This window comes from Macaca thibetana, chromosome 5, assembly GCF_024542745.1.
Source record: "Macaca thibetana thibetana isolate TM-01 chromosome 5, ASM2454274v1, whole genome shotgun sequence".
Lineage (NCBI taxonomy): Eukaryota > Metazoa > Chordata > Mammalia > Primates > Cercopithecidae > Macaca > Macaca thibetana.
Window position 1 is genome coordinate 23850976 of NC_065582.1, and position 24522 is coordinate 23875497.

The window sequence follows — 24522 nt, forward strand, 5'->3', positions numbered from 1 at the left end:
ATCTATAATTACGTTAAAAATAACCCCCGTGTGCCACATTCCCAGAACATATAATATCATTGTGTATGTTGAAATGTTTTAAATACAGTCCTAGAATTAGAATTTATCCATCTAATGATAATCAAAGGCTGATGTCACTATGTTTCTCTAGATCCAAAGATGTATATACAAAGACCTTTCAATCTAGAGCATCTTGTACATAACCCTTATTTTGTGCTTTGTTTCAAAATGATGCTGTTGTGTAAAGATAACTCAAGAGACAATTCTAGGAAAGACGACTTTCTTACTGCTTTATAAAAGGACTTTACTTTTCCAACAACTCTTTTTTTCTTACTTGATTACACCAAAAGTAAAGCCAAACTTACACGAGAAATGTGCTTATCTGATGCAATGAAATTCATTTGGATTTTTTTTTTCACATTCAAAAACTCATTCTAACTCTATTCTACTTAAAACATCTGAGATGCTTACGGCTCATAGTATGCCCGTTCTCTACTCTAGAAATTATGATGGACTTTGGTCAAAAGCAACAAATTATGAGTATTTGAAATGCTCCTACTACAAAACTATAGTTTGTAGCAATATTCAAAAATCCCTTTTGTGAAAATACAAAAGGCTGAATGTAAAAGAAGTCTCAATGAATAACAAAGAAAGGAAGAAAAAATAAGAAAGAAAAGGAGAGAAGGAGGAAGGAAAGAAAAAAGGAAAATAAAAACATAATACTGAATCCATATTCCAGAAAAGTATTACCAATTCTGTGCTGGAAAGTATATGCTTCTCCCCTTTCTTGAACACAATATTTAACACAAAGGTAAGCACTAATTACTGCAAATCAATGCTGAATGAACTTACTTCTTTCCCAAGTGACACAGGATAACTACAAATATTTCTCATGGCATCTCATATCTAGGTACCACAGTGATCAGTGATGAAACTGTACACTAAAGTTGGTTTCAAATATCCATATAAACTAACATGTACTTTCCTAGTAACAAAGAAAGAAATCTGCCAAGGATAAGAAAATAGGGATGTAATTTTTAAAAATGTAGTACATTAAGTTGTGGAATAAGTTTTTGGTTTTTTTCTTTTCATTGCAGACGGAGTTTCGCTCTTGTCGCCCAGACTGGAGTGCAGTGGAGCAATATCAGCTTACCACAACCTCTGCCTCCCGGATTCAGGTGATTCTCATCCCTCAGCCTCCTGAGTAGCTGGGATTACAGGCACCTACAACCACATCCAGCTAATTTTTGTATTTTTAGTAGAGATGGAGTTTTGCCATGTTAGCCAGGCTGGTCTTGAACTCCTGACCTCAGGTGACCCATCAGCCTTGGCCTCCCAAAGCACTGGGATTACAGGTGTGAGCCACTGCGCTTGGCCATAAGTTGGTTTTAATAGAATTGTTCATTTATTTTTATCTTCTTTCTTTGCAGTTTATCTTTTTCTGTTTTTCTTTGTCTTCACCTCATTGTAAGGTTCCATTTTTTAAATGTTTACAAAAATTTTCAAAATATCCAAAGGCAAAGCATTGATCATTTTTTCCCAATAATCCTCAACACTTGATTTTCAAAATGCTTTAGTATCTCATTTATTTTTATAAACTTCCCAAAATATTTTCTCCTACATCTCTAAATACCAATGTAACATTAGACTATATTCAGGATATAAGTAGGAAATAATATCTGGTTTTTGCCTTTAACTTTGTGTTTACTTTAAGTCTGCTCCAAACGGAGAATACTATCACTGCCTGATACTACTTTTCATTTTATATTTTCCCTATAGCAACCACCAAGATTTCAACTCTATATGATTATATAAGAACTCATTTATTATAGCAGAGACAGCAAAACTTGAATATAGACACAAACAGAGACTCCCCCAAGGCTCACATTCTGGCTTCCTTCTTAGATTGAAAGAGTAGTTTTATAATGACATGCAGATAGCTTCTACTGCCTTCTTCATGAGGAAAAGAAAAGCTAAATTAGAAGTATGTGTATTATCAGTTTCATTCAAAATTAAAAAGTGTGTTTGGATTGCAAAGAAATAGTTAATATTTGATCTCTTGAAACACATGCACAAACACACACACACACACTCACACACACAGTTGGATGGGGATAACTCTAAGCAGAAAATTTTTCTAACTTGTTTTTAATCTTCTGGTTTAAACACCACGCACCGTGGAGGAACATAACTGGCCTGACATTAACATAAAACACAGAGCCCTCTAAAAGCAGAAAATGTAATAAAGATAGGTTTTCTAAAATCAAATCATAGGGCTCTGACTATAGACATAAAATTCTGGCCTTCGACTAAGGTTGCTAGCAGGATTCGTACTTGAATAACAAATCAAACACACTTGGAAAATATCTGGTTGTTTTGCATTATGTCATTTTATGTAAATATATCGCGTCTTTCCCCAAAGAATGATCAAATGAAAAATACAAAACACAACTTTATAAATATTTTATTTTTGACTTAATACTTAACAACTCAAAATTAATTATAGCTCCCTTGGAGTATGAGATCGAGGGAACAATTTTAAGATTTCCTGTGATCTGTTAGGAGTCTAAGTTGCAACATTGAATAGATGCCATTGCTGCCAATTGTGCTTATTAAAGACTTTGTTTTCCGATGCTGCAGAGTGAAGAATCCTGAAGAAAGGCAGATCAACATTTCAAGGGACTGTATGTCTGCGAGTCTCCAGAGAAAGATATATATAATCAATGAACTTTTTTCAGCACAATTAAGATACTATTGACTACCTAAACAAATTCCATGAGCACCACAAAAAGGCCAATTAGCATAATATTTGCACCATACTTTATAAGGCTGAGGATAGAGAATGTCCTTATAATTATAAAATTAGAGAATTTGATCTAATAGGCAAACCTTGCCAATTAGATCAAAAAAGCAGCAAGATTAAATAGATTGCTATGCTACGGCCAGAAGAAACCTGGACAAGTCTAATAAACTTTCTAGAGTGACAATATTTTTCTTTCTTCAGAAATAAGGCTCAGAGAGAGTAAATCAGGGACCAATAAACTATAACCCATGGATCAAATTCTGCCTGAAGCCTGTTTCTGTAAAAGTTCTATCGGAACCATTCCTTTACCACACGTTGTTTATGTCTGCTTCAATGCTACAGTGTTAGCAATCAGTATTTGTGACAAATACTGTGTAGCCTGCAAAACAAGTATATTTACTGTATGTTATTTCCAGAAATGTTTGCCAGTCTCTGAAATAACTGATCATTAAGGTTTTGTTCAGCTCTGAAATTGTATCATGTTATAGGGAAAAAAAATACAACTTTTTCTACATCTGGAAGCTATTCTTGATTGGGAGTCAGAAGACCTGAGTTCAAGTTCTAACTTCTCAGTTTGCTGGTTTACTTAAACATTCTGAGGTTGAACGAATCTTACTGCTGTAAACAGGAGGTCACCATATCAGGCTTATCTCACCAGAATTAACTCGCAAGACTTTAGTTGAATGATGTGGAGAAAAATACTCAGGTAATCCCAAAGCACTATTAAGATTCTTACATATTACTATTTCATGGTATATATTCAGACATTCCTCACAATATAAACCCTGAAAAAATACATAAAATAAAGTATTACTCCATTTCCTTATTCTATCTATGCTCTGAAACATACAAACATCAGTTTGATGACAGGTGGAAACCAGGAGTCAAATTATTCTATTAAAATATTTTTTCTGCTTAAACCTATGTGATAACATCTGACTTTGAAATTTTGATGAATCATCACTCACTATTCATCAGAACATTATTTATACCTCTCCTTATGGTTTGAATGTGTATGTACCTCCAAAATTCATATGTTAGAAATTAAATCCCAAAGTGATGGTGTTAAGAAGAGGCCACCGGAAGCTGATTAAGCCAGGAGGGCTCTGCCCCTAGAAATGAGATGAGTGCCCTTATAAAAGGGCTTGAGGAAACAAGTTTATCCTTTTATCCCTTTGTCCCTTCCAACCCTTCAGCCAAGTGAAAATGCAAGAAGTAGAAAGTGAGAACTAACCAGATACCTGAATCTACAGACACCTTGACCTTGGGCTTCTCAGCCTCTACCTCTGTGACTGGGAAATAAATCTCTATTGTCTGTAAATTACTCAGTCTGAGGTGCTTTGTTATAGGGGCATTAATGGACTAAGACTTGTTTTTCCTAAATTCCCACTGCACTCCTACATCTAGTTAATTGTCAAATTCCATAGATGATATTCTATAATATCCCGTCTTTTTCCTCTTTCGCCATCAATGCTGGCTGTACTTCTTTTCTGAATATAATGTAATAGTTTCACAAGATGTACTTTGGCTTTTAATTTTACTCTTCTCCATTTCATCATATACTTTATGGCCACGGTAATCTCAATAGAGTTTGCTTCCCATCAGGGTTTTGGAATCAATGACTCTAGTAATAACCCAACTTTGCTGCCTCATCTTTCATGATCTCAAGCACATAAGCTTCATCCCACTCATCCCTAACTTCTTGCTATTGTGCTCTGACAAAGTATTCCAATCTCAGCTCTATTCCCATTCCTTTACTTAAAGTGAACATAATTCTATGTGGATTCTACTTTCCCCTTCCTTGTTCCTTGAAATTCTTCATGTCGCTCAAAATCTTTATGGAATGCTACCATCTCTTCAGTCATGCATGGATCTTCCAACAAGATCTGAGCTTTCCTAAAGTCCGTGATAAATTGTATTTTCTTTTTTCAGTTATTTTTCAAAGTTGAACCATTATATTACTAGGTTATAAGTTTATAATAGCAAGAATTTATTTCACACATCAAAAGATACATCTATTTTAATAGAATAAGAATGTATTTATGCAGTAATTGCTAAATTGAAGCAATGTCTTTGGCAATATAAATATACTATTGTGAATTGACTCCATATTTGTAAATCACAGATGAGTGATTACAAAGAAATATCTGCAAAAAATAATCAATAGCTTCTAAATGGGTTATACAGGAAAATAGAAAATATTAAGTCTATTCAAGACATAGTATTGACTGACCTTGTTCAAAGGTTAGTCAATTTTAAAGGATGCAAGAATCAATACTGTGCCCTTCTATCAGCTCAACACAGCTACCCTCTTAGCTGCACATTCTGGATTGTTGCCAGCATGAACCACGTGACATGAAGAATAGCCTTAGATTGAACAGAAATCTCTCTGTACCTTGGAAGGCTCAATCTGAGAAAGATATGCATGTGAACTGAAACCCTTATTTTTAAATTGTGGTATAATATGTGTGCACCATTTAAAAGTTACCATTTTAACCATATTTATGTGTACAGTTCTGCACATTAAGTACATTCACATTATTGCCGAACAATGACCATATTTACTAAAGAGAATATTTTTCTCTTGCCCAAAATAACATATGCTTATTGCAGATAATTTTTTAAAGGAACAAAGAAGACATAAAAACTATTTGCAAACTCAGCAAGTAGAGATAAGCATTATTTTGTTATATATTCTTCCATAAATTTGTCTCTAATGTACATAATTTAAAATACAGAACTTCTCATGCCACTACCTTTTGATTTGCCTTAAATATTTCATAATATATTGTAAACATTTTCTCAAATCAGAGTTTCCTTTAAGTTTTCAAAATTTATTTTGTTTCCAATTTTCACTATTATAATAATCAGCTACCTTTGCACACACTCAGATAATTGCTCTAGGATAAATATCTGGGCAAAAGTGCAGGTACATTTTGTAAAGTATAATACAAATTGCTCAATGTCCTTCTGAAAGGTTATTGTAATTTTTACTTTGAGAAGTTGCATATCTTTATGATCACTTGATGTTAACATTCAATTCCATCTTTACCAATATGACAGGTGAAACATGCCAAATTATTGTTAGTTCAAATAGCATTTCTCTGATAAAGAATAAGATTAAAGAACTTGATATACTAATTAAATATCTACTTGCGCTGATACTTCACTGAATTTTCTACTTTCTCAGTCATTTTCTGCTGTGGGGTGCATCTTATCAGTTTATAACAGCTCTTTACATATGAATGACCCAACGGTCCCTCAACCTTATGTGTTATAATAGTCTTCGTTTTCATTTTTATTTGTGCTTTTTGTATTTTTATAAAAACAATTTTATGTGGATAATCTGAACAAGTTATTTTAAATTTTCTTATTTTAAACTCATGTATTCAACATACCTTTTTCAGAAAGAAAATAAAGCACTGTTTTCTTTAGAAAAATATGCAATATGAAGTAAAAGTTGTTTAATTTTTCACATATCCTTTAAAATGATTTAAGTATTATTTACTGAGAAAATCCATTTTCCCAATTTGTTTGAAAAATGATCCTTACAAGTATATGACAGAAGTCTTCTATGCCCTCAGGCATAATTCTGGTCTTTTCAGTTTGTCCATTTATACAGAAGACTTTTTTGACATTGCCACAGAATTTGAATTACTGAGGCTTCATAATGTTTTTCTGATAGTGCAATCCACTCCCCCACATTACCATTGTTTGTGAATTTTCCAACTATTTTATTTTTAAGATAAACTCTAGAAAAATTTGACCTGGTACAAAACAAAAATCTATTGGAATTTAATTTGGAATTATTATATGTTAATTTGACAAGAACTGATAATTTATAATACTACACTTTTACATTTCAGTTCATGATGTGTTATTCCATTTATTTTAGTCCCACAGCAAAGTTTCTAGTTTTCTAAAATATGTTATATTTTAATGTATTTGTTTTTATTTGAATACCTCTAGTATTAAATTAAGCAATTTTTGGTTGATTATTTTGATTTTAGAGAAAAGAAAACACATTCTCTATTACTAAAGAAAAAATTAATAAACTAGCTCCGCCAAATGTCAGATGCCACTTGTGTGATGTTAGATAGGTTACTCAAGCCTTTCACAACTTCAATTTCTTTGTAATATGAAGATAATTCGAGTACTAACCTCAGTAGGATGCTGAGAAGATTAGAGAAGCTTGGCACAGCACCTAGTATAGTGTAGGCACTCAAGAAATACTAGATTTTTTCTATTTATTGTATTTTTTAAAAATTCCTTCTACTCTTAATTATTCAATTCTTTATCATCAAACATACATTGAATTCTAATTCATTCAGTATTTGTGGAAATTTTGAGACAGGTTTTTGTTAAATTTTGACCTATTACTTTTCAAATTAACATATTTTATAACATTGAAATACTCTCATATTACTGGAATCAAAAGAACGTAAGGCCAGGCATGGTGGCTCATGCCTGTAAGCCCAGAACTTTGGGAGGCCAAGGCAGGTGTATCGCTTGAGCTCAGAAGTTCAAGACCAGCCTGGACAACATGGTGAAACCCTGTCCTTACTAAAAATACAAAAATTAGCCACGTGAGGTGGTGCACGCCTGTAATTCCAGCTACTCAGGAGGCTGAGGCACAAGAATTGCTTGAACTGAGAAGTGAAAGTTGCAGTGAGCTGAGATCATGCCATTACACTCCAGCCTTGGTGACAGAGCAAGGCTCCATCTCAAAAAAAAAAAAAAAAAAAAAAAAAAAAACAGACCTTGCAATTGCCATAATCTATAAAATTTATAAATGATACAGCTTGATTTAACTTATTTATATAACAGCCATGTGTTTATATTCATATAATGAGCTGTATATAGTTCTGTTTTTTTGGATTGTATGAGATGTGACTTTCAGAATTTTACTTGTTTAAAAAATAAATGAATAGACTTCACATTGATTTATAATACGTTTAAGATACATTTTACTACATGAGAGGTATCCAAGAATTTGGGAAAACTGCCTTGAGAAATCATCTTAAGCAGCTTCATTTTATGAGTAATTCTTTGTTCATTCATTTTATATGGGTATTAACTTATTAAATTTTTAGTGCTCGTTAAATCTCTTTTGATAACTTTAATGTGCAAAATTGTACATCAAAAATGTTTGAAATGAAGTTATTTTTGCAAGCTTTATTTACAACAAAGGAAAATGTGCAGCCAACTATATCCAGTGAAACTATACTTTTATAAATTCAAGTAAAAAAATCCACATTTTCAAACAGAAAAAAACAAAATGTTAATTTAAAAAAATCTATAATGTAAGCTATAGGCAGGACCAAAATAAGCCATAATGGAAGTCAGAAACATGAGCAGGAATGCTGAATAAAAACATTTAGCACATCTTTAACAAATGGTGTTGAAGAAACTGGACATCCACATGTACAAGAATGGAGTTTGACCCTATCTTACACCATTAAAAGATTAACACAATATTGATTAAAGACCTAAATATAAGACTGGAAAACTATAGAACTCATAGAAGAAAATATAGGGTAGAAACTTCATGTCATTACATATGGCTATGATTTCTTGGCTATGACGCCAAAAGCACAGACAATAAAACTAAAAGTAGACAAGTAGTATGACATCAAATTTATAACTTATATTCATCAGAGGATACAATCAACAGAGTGAAAATACAACCTGTGAAAGAGGAGGAAATATGTGAAAATCATATCTCTAACAAGTGCTTAATAACCAGAATATATAAAAACTTCTACAGTTGAAAGATAAAATCAAATAATCTGATTTAAACATAGGCAAAAGACTTGAATAAACGTTTCTACAAAGGCGATATACAAATGGCTATTAAGCACACAAAAAGATGCTCAAGTTATCACTAGAAGATGTTCACTAGTCATCAGAAAAATTCAAGTCAAAATCATAATGAGATATTACCTGACACCCAGTAGGATGGCTACTATCAAAACAACAGAAAATAACAAGTGTTGGTGAGGATGGAAAGAAATTGGAACCCCTTTGCACTCTTAGCGAGGACTTTGAAATAATGCAATGACTATGGAAAAGAGTATAAAGGTTATTCAAAAAATTAAGCATAGAACTACTGTATGATCCAGCAACCTCACTTCTGGATAGATAATCAAAATAATTGAAAACAGAGTCTCTGAGAGATATTTGCAATCCCTGGTTCATATCATTCATATCAGCACTATTCACAATAGCCAAGAGGTAGAAGCAACCTAAATGTCTACCAATGAGTGAAAGGATAAAGAAAATGTGGTGTATTCATACAGCAGAATATTATTCATTATAATTTTAATAATTTATTTATTAAAAAATAAATCATGTCACATGGATGAACCTTGAGGGCATTATGCTAAGTGAGATAATCCAGTCACAAAGGGACAGATCTATGATTCCAATCATATGAGGTTTCTCAAATTCACAGAAACAGAAAGTAGAATGATGATTGCCAGGCGCAAAGGGATGGGGGAAAGGTATTTGTTTGGTTTAATGAGTATAGAGTTGCAGTTTTGCAAGATGAAAAAGCTCTGGAGATCTGTTTCACAACAATGTGAATATACTTAACATACTGAACTGTACACCTAAAAATGGGTAAGATGGCAAATTTTATGCTATGTAGTTTTTACCACAATAATATTGTAGTTTATTTTACCACAATAAATAATAAAAATCCATGCTAGTATTTGCACATGTAAAACTAATGTAAAGTGCAAAAAGCAACAGTATCTCATTTGTGTGATTTAAAAAAGGTATCAACAAACATGCAAACCAATATCTTACAAAAAGGGAATAATCTTATATGTTTTAAGATCCTTTTTTGAATTGGGATAAGATCCTTTCTTGAATTGGGAAGAGGCTAAAGATACAAATGAAATATAACTTGATTAAGAAAGAAAGCTGGTAGAAAGAGAGTACTAAATGATAGAGTATACGTTTAAAACTTTCAAACTAGTAGAGAGAAAAATATGAAATGAGAAAAAAACAAAACGTAATTCAATGCATAAGAAGGCAAAGGGGGAGAACAAAAAAAAGGATGTATTAAAATGCAAATAAGAAATAAAAACACACCAATAGTTACCATAAATAGAACTGCAGTGAGCATTCTGACTAAAGACAAAACTTGCCATCATGGATTAAACAAAAAATAAACTGGACTGTATACTGCCTAAAACACACCAATACTCACAATAAATAGAACTACAATAAGCACTGTAATTAAAGACAAAACCTGCCATCCACTGATTAAATAAAAATAAACTGAATTAGATACCTGAAACAAAAGGTTGGAAATGATTGAATGTCTAGATGTCTAGAGCAGGACAAAGATATACCTGACAAATATATTAATTAAAAGATAATTATAGAACTTTATAATATAATAAAGTACAGCTTTATTAATAATAGACAAAATAGAGTGTTAACCTGAACCATCTCTAGAAATAAAGAAATTCATTATACAGTGATAATAGTTTAATACATCAGAGGATAAAATATTGTAAACATGAGTATAAAATGATATAGCATAAACATATATAAAACAAAAATTAAAAAGGCTATAAAGAGCAATGAACAAATCTACCATAGTGACAAATATTTGTAAATATCCGATAAACAGACAAAACAATAATATACAGAATATATGACCATCACAATTAAGATGAATGCACCCAACCATTGCACAAAACATATTTTTAAAGCAAAGATTAGTCTTATGAATACTAGTCACTCTGAAGGTCCTATCAGCCTGAAGCTATTGCAAAAACTGACACACAAGGATAGCGCTTTACCTAAAGGTGACTCAAGGAGGGATAAATAAGAAAAGGATGATTGAAAAAATAATGTTTGCAAAGAAGAAAAAGACATTACTGAAAAAAATATGTGGGTTAAGAAAAAATAATAGTAACAGAAAAAAGTAGAATTGAAGCATAACAAATTCTCTATTTTAAGCTGGTGGTATTCAGGTAAAGTAGTTCTGAGGGGAAAATTACAGCCTTCAGTGTTTACTTTGGAAAATAAAAGATGCTTGAAATTAATGAGTTAAATTCCCAGCAGAATGAAACCAAATATTAGGAGAAAGAAAATAAGAAAATAATAAATACACAAGGACTAAAATGAGTTAAAATTGCTCACTAGATTCTTATAACACTCTAATTTATTCACTAATCATCATAAATAATATTAAGAAAAATAATAGATAATATGATAGATTTTTTCTTCCTATTTACAATATTTTTGGAAATATAGTTTTATAGATAATCGCACATACAAGAAAAATAAATTAACTCTGAATGCTAATGGTGAGAGTTTTGGAATTGGACAGGAGAAATGCTTTTCCCAGATATTAACTTGCTGTTATGAAACAATTTAATTCGATTAATCTTGTTCCCAAACGTTTCATATTCTATGAGGTTTTCTTTTTAGAATCATGTATACTTTAAACTTGTTCTCAAAATTTGTATCTTTTGAAGTTCACTCTTCAGTGATTTTGTAAGAATGACCTTCATAATATATTTTCTGACTCTTATTAAAAGAACTTAAATAAAAAATGATCAACACGTATAACCATATTACGAAAGACTTATACTTTTTAAATTAAAAATAACTATATCAAGAACTATGCATGCATTCATGTATTCCAAGTCAGTTGTAACTTTTTGCATCTAAAAATTATTTATGTTACATAAATGTTTCATTCAGAGTTTCCACTGTGAATATTACAAAAATCTGGACAACTCCATAGGCATGATTATCTCCTCTTACCATTCAGTTATCATCAAGAACATCAAACTTTAAAAAAAAATTGCAATTGCATGACCACCACAGCTAATGAGAGTACTTAAGTTCTTCCAGGCAAATAAGAAACAAAGACAAAGTACAAACTACCCACAGGTCGTTTTTCAACCCATTCCTCCTTTCCAGGCTCCCCCACCTAGTGGCCTTCAGTGTCTTTTATTCCCATGTTTGAGTCTATAGGTGCTCAATGTTTAGCTCCCACTTATAAATGAGACCTTGTGGTATTTAAATTTCCATCCCTGCATTGATTCATTTAGGATTATGGCCTTTAGCTCCATCTATGTTGCTACAAGGACATGAGTTCATTCTTTTTTTGTGGTTGCATAATATTCCATGGTGTGTATGTACCATATTTTCTTCATCCAATCCACCATCAATGGGCATCTAGCTTCATTCCATGTCTTTGCTATTGTAAATACTTTTTAATTTCTTCTTGAATAAGAACTTAGTTGTAATATTTTAAAGAAATTTGCCCATTTTATTCATTGTTTTTAAGTTATTGATGTCATGTTCAAAAGATTCTTTTATTCTGATTTTGTTGTCTAAAGACTGTATGGTTCTAATAATCTTTTAAATTTTTTCCCCAAATGTTAGATAATTGTGTTTTCTCTATTAGTCTTCATCTTTCTTTATCAAACATGTTTTCATCTTTTTCCCTGGGGTTTGTTCTTGTCTATTTTTTTTTTTTTTTTTTTTTTTTTTGAGACAAGAGTTTCACTCTTATCATCCAGGCTGGAGTGCAATAGCACTATCTAGGCTCACCGAAACCTCCGCCTACTGGGTTCAAGCGATTCTCCTGCCTCGGCCTCTGAGAAGCTGGGATTACAGGCTCGTGCTAACACGCCCAGCTAATTTTTATATTTTTTGTAGAGACAGGGCTTCTCCATGTTGGCCAGGCTGGTCTCAAACTCCTGACCTCAGGTGATCCACCCGCCTCGGCCTCCCAAAGTGTTGGAATTATAGGCGTGAGCCACCGCGCCCGGCCTTGCTTTTGTTTTTGACAGAGTCTTGCTGTGTTACCCAGGCTGGAGAGCCGTGGTGGGATTTCAGCTCACTGCACCCTCCCCGTCGGGGTTCAAGTGATTCTCCTGCCTCAGCCCCTTGAATAGGTGGGATTACAGCTGTGTGCCACCACGTCAGGCTAATTTTTGTATTTTTAGTAGAGATGGTGTTTCACCATGTTGGCCAGGTTGGTCTCGAACTCCTGACCTCGAGTGACCCACTCACCTTAGCCTCCCAAAGTGCTGGGATTATAGGCGTGAACCACCTCGCCTGACCCATTTCCTTTTTCTTTTTTTTTTTTAAATCAATTCAAACTATGAACTTTGTTCATACTGCCTATCATATGTTGTTTTCATGTTATTAACTTTATCTTTTACTATTTACTTTTAAAATATCTTTTATTTTATTGCTCTTTTTCTAACCTCTTCATATGGTCATCTAGGCTCATTAGTTTGGGGTCTGAATTTCATATTTCCTAACATAAGTATTTAAGTCTGTGAATTTTCTTTCAACTAAGTACTACTCTATTTGCATTTTACAGGGTTGGTATTCAATATTTTTCTGATATTACAGTTGAAAATAGTTTACAATTTTCATTATAACTTTTCCTGGTTGAACTGGACATCTAGATATATGTTTTTAAATTTTAAAATATATGGGGATTTTTCTAAGCGTCTTTCTGATACTGATTTTTACCACAATTTCATTTGTGTCTGAGAATATAATATGTATTATTTCAACCCTCCTATTGCATTAAAAATTTTTAAATTACATATTTCAAAAAAATTCCTGGAGTTTAAGAAATTCCCATTATGAATTTTCTGAACTTTTTAGTCTATTTGAAAAATCAAACAAGAATAAAGGAAAAAGCAAATTTATGTTTGAAGGATGATGAACCTTTGTACTTATATGAGAGTAAAATAGTGGGCTTGACAGTATAAACTACCTTCTCCCCTGGGGTCACAGAAACTCTCCAGATGCAGTGTGTGTAAGAAGGGTAGCCATTGGGAAATCCTGGAGAGGAAAGGTTGCCATTGGATTCTTGTAGGGTTTCTCCACATGCTGAAAGGAAAAAAATATAAGATCATTGGTTAATTTGCATAAAAGACATGAATATCATAAATAAAGCCTTGAAGGGTTTTTTTAGTATTAGACAAGACTAAATGTTTGTATTTTATAGAAGATGTTTCCTTTCTTAGTAAATTTCTTTTTATGTCCCTTACTGGAATTCCAGTATATTTAATGGCATCCCTATGACGAATCACCGAATACGATTATAAGATAAATAATGTGACATTCATAAAATTCTTCTTCATGGAAACCTTTCTTATTCATTTCCAAGGAGCCAGTAGCCACTCTAAAGCACGCTCATGTTCAGATTCAGGCCAGTGATACCTGGATGACATGGCTCTGGGACCACATGAAACATTTCACTAATATATTTGATTTAAATTGAGGCTAAGTGTAAGTGAATACCATATCAAATTTTAAAAATATTAAGTAATAACTAATGAGTAGTCAGCAAAGATAATATCAAAATGTCAAACACAATAAACTTTTTTTTCAAAATAAGAAAAAATATATATAAACATCATGGAAGATTCAAATTTTCCAAAAAGATGCAAACATTTATTTACTTTTCTCAGTTGAGGTTAAATTAAAAAAAAAAAAAAAAAAGCAATTTGTGTATTTTCCTCTTGCTAAGCTTGTCTAATTCCCTGGAACCAATTTTCAGTCATTTGAAATAGCAAATTATTAGCTGCGCAGCATGAGGATCTGTGTTCATCCAAGGCCAATTGTCAGCACCATCCTATAATGGGCTTCCCTGTTGCTCTTGCAAGACATGCTATGTGCCACGAACCTAGGCTGCTTGAAGTATCCTTAACTTAAGAATAATTCCTCCACTGCAGCCAGTACTCTTTATACCTTCACTTAACAATTTGAAAGAACGGTTCCTTCCCTCTGAAGGACACTGCAATCAAAACGGAGCTATTATCATATTACAAGGCCTTAGCTACCAGCAAGTGAACTCTCATCTCATCAACTTCTTAATAAATTATAAATGGATCTGTATAGCTTGTGTTAAATAAAGAAAGATAGTGAATATGAAAACAAAGCATAGAGCTCTAAAAATAGATATGATATAAATATTCAGAAAAATAGGTATTATGTTTGTACAACACAATAAATTTAAAGTAGGAGTAATGTTTAGTCTGATGAACAGAGAGACAAAAGCAACTTTAGGACAAAATTAAAAAGCTCAAGGTCAAGAATACATAAATCCGCACTGTTCTATAAATCATCCAAGGCACTTGATAAATGTAAGGTTAAAAGAAGTCTTAGAAAAATGAAAATGTATTAAGATTTCATTAATGCAAACAATGTGCTTCTAAGTAGGATCAGTTAAATGCTAAACAATTATTTGGGAGTTGAGTGTGTTTCTATAAAAAAAAAAAACCTATAATTAACAGCAGTTTAAAAATAAATTCTGTAACAATTTAAAACCCCACTAAGCCACAGAGAATGCCAGTATTGAATTTCTTCAAGTGCAATTAAATAAATTACATATACTTAATCCATAAATGTATGCATACAATACTGTTCTGATTAAGAGATAAACACATGCTAAACAAAATACAACATACACTAAAAATTAATAAGTCGATAATACAGTGTTTGATTATAATGCAAGAAGTAGAAACATGTTCATTCAAGTTGTGGTAATTACTTGTGAATTTTCTTCAATAAATGTGATTGTCCCAGGCTAGCTGACCCCTACTACATGTTTCAGAATTTGTTGATTTATTCTCAGATATAAAAGTCAAACTTTATTATTTAAAAAACTAAAGGAAAATTAGCAAAAAAAAAAAAAAAAAAGTGGACACTACTAAGTCCAAATGTTTAGACTGTTCATTGACAGCAAGGTGAGTGGATGAGATGACATAAGTTTTTTTTTTTTTATTTTGGGGAAAGAGTCTCAATTTGTCACCCACGCTGGGGTGCAGTGGCTCAATCTCAGCTCACTGCAACCTCCACCGCCCAGGTTCAAGTGATTCTCTTGCCTCAGCCTCAAGAATAGCTGGGATTACAGGCATGCACCAACACTCCCAGCTAATTTTTGTATTTTTAGAAGAGATGGAGTTTCACCATGTTGGACAGGCTGGTCTCGAACTCCTGACCTCAGGTGGTCCGCCTGCCTCGACCTCCCAAAGTGCTGGGGTTAAAGGCGTGAGCCACTGCTTCTGGTCAAGATGACATGTTTAAATGCTGTCATTGTCACTTCACTTGTTAATTACATTACCACATGCAAAGCTCAAAAGCTTTACCCCGGTTTTCTCTTCTGTAAAATGGCTATCACGATAATATAAACTTCATAATGGTGTTTCTTGTGAGAGTAATAATGTGTGTGCAATACAACTACTTCTGCAATAATATTAGGGAAAATAAAAGCATAAAGGACGATTAATATAAAGAGGCATACGAATGCTCTAATCACAAGAAATTTAAAACAAAACAACTGAGAAGTTAAGCTTATAAAACCTTTTATCATGTGAATCATCTCACTTTTAAATTAATCCATACGTATGTTCCTTCTAGCATACAAAATTGTGTTTGAATTGTGGAAACACCACTTAGATTGTGTGTTGTTAAGGAATTATTGTAATAAACTCTCATTCTTTTAATTACGTGGCTACTTTTTTGTTTCGTTTTTGTTGTTGTTGTTGTTTTTGTTTTGAGACAGAGTCTCGCTCTGTCGCCCAGGCTGGAGTGCAGTGGCACGATCTCGGCTCACTGCAAGCTCCGCCTCCTGGGTTCACACCGTTCTCCTGCCTCAGCCTCCCAAGTAGCTGGGACTACAGATGCCCGCCACGACGCCCGGCAAACTTTTTGTATTTTTAGTAGAGACAGAGTTTCACCGTGTTAGCCAGGATGCTCTCGATCTTCTGACCTCGTGATCCGCCCGCCTCCCAAAGTGCCGGGATTACAGGCGTGAGCCACTGCGCCCGGCCTACATGGTTACTTTCATAGCTGTCTCCATATTGATCTGCAAATATTTTTGCTGTCTAATGTCTATAGCTCCCATCATATCTCAAAGGTTGAAAACTTCCCCTTCTCCATATTCGGCAGGAACACATTTATATAATTTTACTAAGGGTAATGATAACGTAAGTAGACACACAATAATTTGTATTAGGTAAATCTCCAAAGAAACAGATAAACTTGGCTGGGCACAGTGGCTCATGCCTGTAGTCTCAGAACTTTGGGAGGCCAAGGCGGGCTGATCACCTGAGGTCAGGAGTTCGAGACCAGCCTGGCCAACATGATGAAACCCCGTCTCTATTAAAAATACAAAAATTAGCCAGACGTGGTGGTGGCAGGCACTTTTAATCCCAGCTTCTTGGGAGGCTGAGGCAGGAATCACTTGAACCCAGGAGGCGGAGGTTGGAGTAAGTCAATATTGCATCACTGCACTCCAACCTGGGTGACAGAGCAACACTCCATCTCGGGGGAAAAAAAAAAAAGGAATCTTTAGGGCAAAGAAAGAAATAAAAATATGTTGAATCAACTTAGTAGTTGGTTAATTTAAACAATTCATAAATCCATAGTTCCTTTCCATTTTAAATATCATAAATACAATTTTGGTTTAAAATTATGTTTAAATAAGCAAATATTAAAAGAGATAAATTACTAGAACATTTAAAAATACATTTCTGTTATAACTGCATAGCCAAGCCCAAACTATCCTTTAAAACGAAGCAACTCCAGGAAGCTTTTCTCATCCAGTATGCAGCCCAGACAACAAGCAGCATAGCTGGAGAACAGATAGGATATAAAAATAAAGGCAAGAGGCCAAAGAGTCGTCCAGAAAAGAGAGGATGCCACCTAGACAAGGGATTCACTACAGGAATGTGAGATACTAAGAGGGCAAAAATAGAACAGGTGCGGTGGCTCACGCCTGTAATCCCAGTACTTTAGGAGGCCGAGGCGGGTGGATCATGAGGTCAAGAGATCAAGACCATACTGGCCAACATGGTGAAACCTCGTCTCTATTAAAAATACAAAATTTAGCTGGGTATGGTGGCACACACCTGTAGTCCCAGCTACTCGGGAGCCTGAAGCATAAGAATTTCTTGAACCCGGGAGATGGAGCTTGCAGTGAGCCGAGAGCATACCACTATACTCCAGCCTGGTGACAGAGTGAGACTCCGTCTCAAAAAAAAAAAAAAAAAGGCAAAAATAATAGTAATAACCCAGGAACTCATTAAGTATCAGGGGAGAAGCAGAGGGAGGAAGGAGGCAACAATGTTCCCCACAGTTCTGGCTTGTGCTGTTGGATGACCCTGGCTACCATTCACTAATTGAGGGAATGTCTGCTGGGTAGATGAATAAACAGATCCATCAATAAATTAAAAGGAATAGCTAAATGCATTTTTTTGCATCTTGGCAATATATTTTAGCCATGAATCATATATACAAAAGCAGCTATATAAAATATATTCTATTTGGAATCTAGGAGAATTCTCTCAAAATATAAGTAATTATGATTTAAGTAATTGAAAAGAAGCTTTAATTCATTTTAATGCTAAATTAAATGAAGCAAGTGTTTAAAACAATGCATTCAAACTCCATGCATGTTGAAACTGGCCTTCCACCCTACAGCCTCCACATAAATGTGCATCCATAGATATGTACATTCCATACAAGTATTGTTTCTTATTAAAAGTAGAAACACTTGTTTATTTGGGAACATAGGTGGTACATATGTTCCTGTGGGAATAGGCAACACTTTTACATAATGATAGAGATTCTAATCCTCAAAATCCCTTGGATTATCAATTTATGTTATACTTTTAAAATTTTCACTATGTTACTTGACATAGTTAAGGAAGACTTACTGAGAGAACAGGAGGGCCAATAGTTGGTCTAAATACTAAGTAGTTATAAGCAAAAGATCATGGGATTATAGAAAAACTAAATTAAGACAAAAAGCAGACAAAGACAAAAGAGTAGCTAAATTAAGCATCTTAGTAATAAGAAGGGAAAGTAATCCTATGAGTAGGGAAAAGTGGAGGACAATGCATTTAGAAAATGAGAATCATAGAAAAAGGAGACCCCAAAAGAGAGAAAAGATGAGAACAAATAATCATTTAAGACAAGAGAAAATACGTTACCACTCATGTACCTTAGAAATCACCTCCTTCCAAATAAACTGCTAATTATTGGGTTAATGGGAAGATGAAGTGTTGTAATAATAGCCATTCTCCTCCCCATGTGGACTTCTGTTGTCTTCACAGTATATGGAATACAAAGGATTGCAAAGACAGGCAAGTAGCATTAGCTACTAGGTGTCCTTTAAAATGTCTTCATGCTTGAAAGGCTTGGAAACCATCATAAAGACAAAGGATTTGTCTTTTGGAAGCAGTGTCCAGAAACCTGTTCAATCCCAATGTCAAGCAGCTCTACCTTCCTTTCCCACGCCGCTTGTGGCTACATGATCTGGCAATGAATGAGGGCATCTTATAGTAGTAGAGTGCCAGAGCTCTAAGGGATCATATTCTTTCTTAACACACAATGCATAAAGAGACTTCACTCTGCTGTCTCTAAAGCCAAGAGCAAGAAATAGCAATGAAAGCAACTGCAAACTGAAGGAAACATCTCCTCATACTATCCCCTTCAAAATCTAACCTTATTTCTGTATTTAGCTTTTTCATAATGAGTATGCATTGACTGTACAATACCTAATGTGGTTTCATATACCAACCTAATTTATATTTTTGGCATATATAAATAAATATAAGAATAGATTACAAGGTATTTATCAGCTATAAATTTCACAAAATGATAGTATTATTTTAAGGAAAATTAAAATAGATACATTTTAATGCCATCACTCTTCTGATACATTAAAAAATTTATATATCATTTAGCAGTATTTATAGTCTTTCTGTGAGAAACTTGCCCTTTTGGACTCAAGGCCCCACTTATCACAGACCATAAAACCCACAGTCTTGTATAGCTAACTATACTCTTTACCAGGTCAGTATTTTTTTCAAGATTAACCTCTACAAAACAGTGCCGTAAAATGCAGATCTAATAAAGCTGGGAGCAAAAACTGATGAGAAAAAAAAAGCTGGCATTAAAAGTAACCAAATATATTTTACTGGCTTCATTTGCCAGCAGGTCTTTCATTTTTTAATTTCAACTTTTATTTTAGATATAAATAGTATATGTATAAAATAGTTGCATAGGCATATTGCACTCAGGTAGTGAGCATAGAACCTAGTTGGTAATTTTTCAACCCTTGCTGCCTCCCACCCTTTCCCATCTAGTAGCCCACAGTGTCTCTTGTTTCCATGTTTATGCTCATGTGTGCTCAATATTTAGCTCCCACTTATAAATGAGGACATGTAGTATTTGCTTTTCTGTGCCTGTGTTAGTTGATTTAGGATTATGGCCTCCAGTTCCATCCATGTGGCTAAAAACGACATGATTTCATTCTTTTTTTATGACTGCCTAGTATTCCAGGTCTATAGGTACCATATTTTTAAAAATCCAACCCATCATTGATGGACACCTAGATTGATTCCATGAGTTTGCTATTGTAAATAGTGCAGCGACAAACGTGAGAATGCATGTGCTCTTTTGGCAGAACAATTTACTTTCTTTTGGATATATACACAGTAATGGGGTTGCTGGGTTGAGTAGCAGTTCTGTTTTACGTTCTTTGAGAAATATCCAAATTGCTTTCCACCGTGGCTGAAGTAATTTAAATTCCCATCAACAGTGTATAAATATTCCCTTTACTCCACAGCCTCAGCAGCATCTGTTGTTTTTCATCTTTTTAATAACAGCTATTCTGACTGGTGTGAGATGGCATCTCACTGTAGTTTGGATTTGCATTTCTCTGATGGTCAGTGATGATGAGCATTTTTTCATATGTTTGTTGGCTGATTGTATGTCTTCTTTTGAGAAGTATGTGTTCATATCTTTTGCCCATATTTTAAATGGGGTTATTTGTTTTGCTTGTTGATTGGTTCTTTATAGATTCTGGATATTAGACCTTTGTCAGATGCATAGCTTGTGGATATTCTCTCTCATTGTATAGGCTGTCTGTTTGCTTTGTTGATAGTTTCTTTTGCTGTGTAGAAGCCCTTTAGTTTAACTAAGTCCCACTTGTCAATTTTTATTTTTGTTGAATCACTTTTGAGGACTTAGTCATAAATTATTTCCCAAGGCCGATGTCCAGAATGGTGATTCCTATGCTTTATTTAAGTCTTCTTATAGTTCAAGGTCTCACATTTAAATCTTTAATTCATCTTGAGTTAACTTTTGTATATGGTTGTATATGGTGAAAGATAGAGTCCAGTTTCATTCTTCTGCACATGGCTAGCCAGGTATCCCAGTACCATTTGTTGAATAGGAAGTCCTTTCCCCATTGCTTGTTTTTGTCTGCCTTTCCACCAGGAATTTCTAACCAAAGAGTAAGAATAAAACAAACTCCAAAGGAATATGCAGATTTATAACCCCCGCCTCTCTGTATGAAAACCAAACACAATCAGAACTCAGTTTATAAACTCTTACTGTCTTCTGGGTCATTCACAGATAAGTCACCCTATTTAGACTTATATGTACAGTTATGAATCTTTAACTCTATTCCATAACTTGCAGTTATTGGTAAACCTACTGCATCAGTGTAGCTTAATGTCATTTGGCTTGCGGTAAGTATATTTATGCCAGTATCATTGTCCTTATCCTGATAAGTCATGAGTGCACTTCATTTAAGGAAGAGAGAAGAACCTTAAACATATAACTATATGCAGGGCTCAAAGCTAACTATTTCAGAAACAGAAAGAAACAAAAGGGGAGATAGATATATCCACATGCACAGAATGGCTGAGAGGGGCAGAGAAAGAAACAGAGGAAAAGAGAAAGAACAAGAGGAAAGGAGGGGGCTATTTGGTGAACATTAAAAAGTCCAGCTTATACCAGTCAAAATGGCTATTATTAAAAAAATGAAAAACAACAGACACTGGCAAGGCTGTAGAGAAAGAGAATGCTTACACACTGTTGTTGGGAATAAAAAGTAGTTCAGCCACTGGGGAAAGCAGTTTGGAGATTTCTCAAAGAACTTAAAACACAACTACAATTCAACCCTGCCATCTCATTACTAAGCATATATCCGAAGGAAAACAAATCGTACCACCAAAAAGGCACGTGCGCTGGTATGTTCATCGCAGCACTGCTCACAATAGCGAAGCCATGGATTCAACCTGGATGCCCATCGATGGTGGACTGAATAAAGAAAGTGTGATACATATACACCATGAAATACTACACAGCTATAAAAGGAATGAAAAATGGAGCTGGAGGTCATAATGTGAAGTGAATTAACTTGGGAACAGAAGACCAAATACCACATATTCTCACTTGTAAGTGGGAGCTGAACATAGAGTATACTTTACATAACAATTGGAAGAATAGCCAGTACGGACTACTAGAGGGGAGGGAGTGGGAGGCGGCAAGGGTTGAAAACTATCTGTTGGGCTCTACGTTTACAACTGAGATGACAGGATCATTTACAGCCCAAACCTCAGCATCACACAACATTCCCATGTAACAAACCTGCACATATAACCACTGAGTCAAAGATAAAAGTGAAAAAAAAGGCCAAGATAGAAGAAAAAGTCATTCCTAAAGATTTGGGGAACTAAAATTTAACACTAAAAGATAAATATATGTGTGTGTGTGTGTGTGTAGATATATAATGTGTGTATATATATACATATATGTGTGTAGATATATGTGTACATATATGCGTATATATATGTGTAGATATATATGTGTAGATATATATATGTATATTTACATATCTCTTTTAGTTCTTCCTATTTGCTTTTCATACTGTTTCAGAAATACAAAATATCTTTTTCACAGATCATAGTGCTTTCTTCAATGTGATTTTATTGTATTAAACAAAATAGTGTACACATTATTATTTCTATATTTCAAGTAAGAAAATGGCCCATTAATGTATTTTACACAATTGAAATCTAAAGTAGAAACTATACTTCTAATTATCTTCCTGTTTATAACTGAAATATTCAAGAATTTTAGGCTAAAAATTAAATTACAGTATCATAAGCTTAGTTTTTTATTCTTCCTGACTTCCCTACAATTCCGTGTGCATACAAATCTCTAGTGTGTTTCTCAAATGTAATGTATGTAGACATACATTTAGAGATATAATCAAGATACTTTTATACACAAAGTGGCCATTTACTTAGTTACTATTAATCAAATAATTTTCACTTTTTAAAAGTTGAAAAGTATATGCCCAATGTTACTAGACATTAGTCAAGGATCATCCATATCTTTTGTCGTAGTGTTATCATTCTCTTATAAATTCATTTTCTCCTATACAAATTTGAATTTAAAAAATATACCACATATACATGTGTATCTAACATACATAAAATGTTTTCAAGGCATTTATGTAAATATGAATGCAACTTAAGTAAACAACACGAAGTAAATAAATTAATGAATATTAAGTAGAAATGTCTTTTGGTACATGGAAAAATTAGAGAGGCAGACAGATATATTTATACACAAAAAAATGTTGAAAACCCACTTTCATTATTGAATCATTATGATGTAAAAGGTTTTATACACAGCTTTAAACTCCAAAAGTATCAACTGCCCTTTTAAAAACTTAATAGTCCTAAATTACAAGAAAGCTAACAATTACAGTAAAATTGAAAAAAAAAATCATAATTTCTTACAATTTTCCTTAGCAAATCTAGTATTAAGGAATAGGAAATCCCTTCTCTCAGCAGGATTGTCAACAGAATCCACTGGGTTGAATCAATGACTTAAGTACCATCACATACTGAATTATGAACTTCCTGGGAAGTTCCCAGGTATTTCCTGGGATTATTCAACCAACTCACTTTTTCTTGCTTGCACTTGAATTTTATATGTCCAACAGAAGGGTTCTATACCATATGTCAATAAGTACATATTAAATTTTTATGAATGAATTAGCTAGCCCTCGTCTATAGCCTAAAAGTACCCTGGACTGACACCAGAAATCATAAAAATTTAATTAATATAAGAATCTGCCAATAACAATATATAAATAAACATAAGCAATTATAAACTCCAGTGATTAAGATATTCATCAGTTCTCTGATTTTCTGCAAACATTATCAGATTTGCAGCCAATTAAAACTTTTATAGTTATTGTTTTATTATATCCGCAACCTTAAGTATCTAGAACAATACTTCCAAAAGTGAATTCTACAAGTAAGTATTGGGTAAAAGGAGGTTTCCTTGGACAATAATTTGGAAAAGACTGTGTTATGCAAAGTTAAGCATGTTTCTTTGCTGTAAGATATTTTAAATATTGTGAGTATACTGGAGATGAATAGAATCTAGATTTCTAATGTGGAAAACAGAATCTTTTTCTTTCTTGGATGATTAAGGCATAGTGTTCCCTTAGAATATTAAGACCTTTCATGAAACTTTATTTAGGGGCAAAACATACAGTAGTTCACTTGCAACCGGTTAGAACATTTTTTTTTTTACAACAAAGTTATAAATTCCTACTGATAAAATTGTAATTTATATGCCATCAATGATGGTATTTGTGAGAAAAGATCATCCAGGATCCAATTCTGAAGTTCAAATAAAGGATATTCTTTTTATGTTAGAAAGGACTATGAAATCATGCAACTATTTAATCAATGACTATCAAGCAACCATTCTATTTTGCTCTTTCACTCATTAAATTAAAAGAAATAAAACATGCTATCCCTGTGCTTGAACTTGGATTTCAACAACTTGTTTTTATTTACAGCAATTGGATGTTCCATAGTTCCCTCCTGCCTCAT

General features: G+C 33.6%; 1 protein-coding gene across 4 annotated transcripts in view; it reads right to left on the reverse strand.

Annotated features, from left to right (window-relative positions):
* Positions 1 to 24522, reverse strand: part of TLL1 (tolloid like 1) — a 227574-nt gene that overhangs the window by 65483 nt on the left and 137569 nt on the right. For all 4 annotated transcript variants that reach the window (XM_050791802.1, XM_050791804.1, XM_050791803.1 and 1 more), the window contains one exon: positions 13575 to 13690. In XM_050791802.1, the coding sequence (XP_050647759.1) occupies positions 13575 to 13690 (116 nt within the window). The remainder of the gene's footprint in view (positions 1 to 13574; positions 13691 to 24522) is intronic.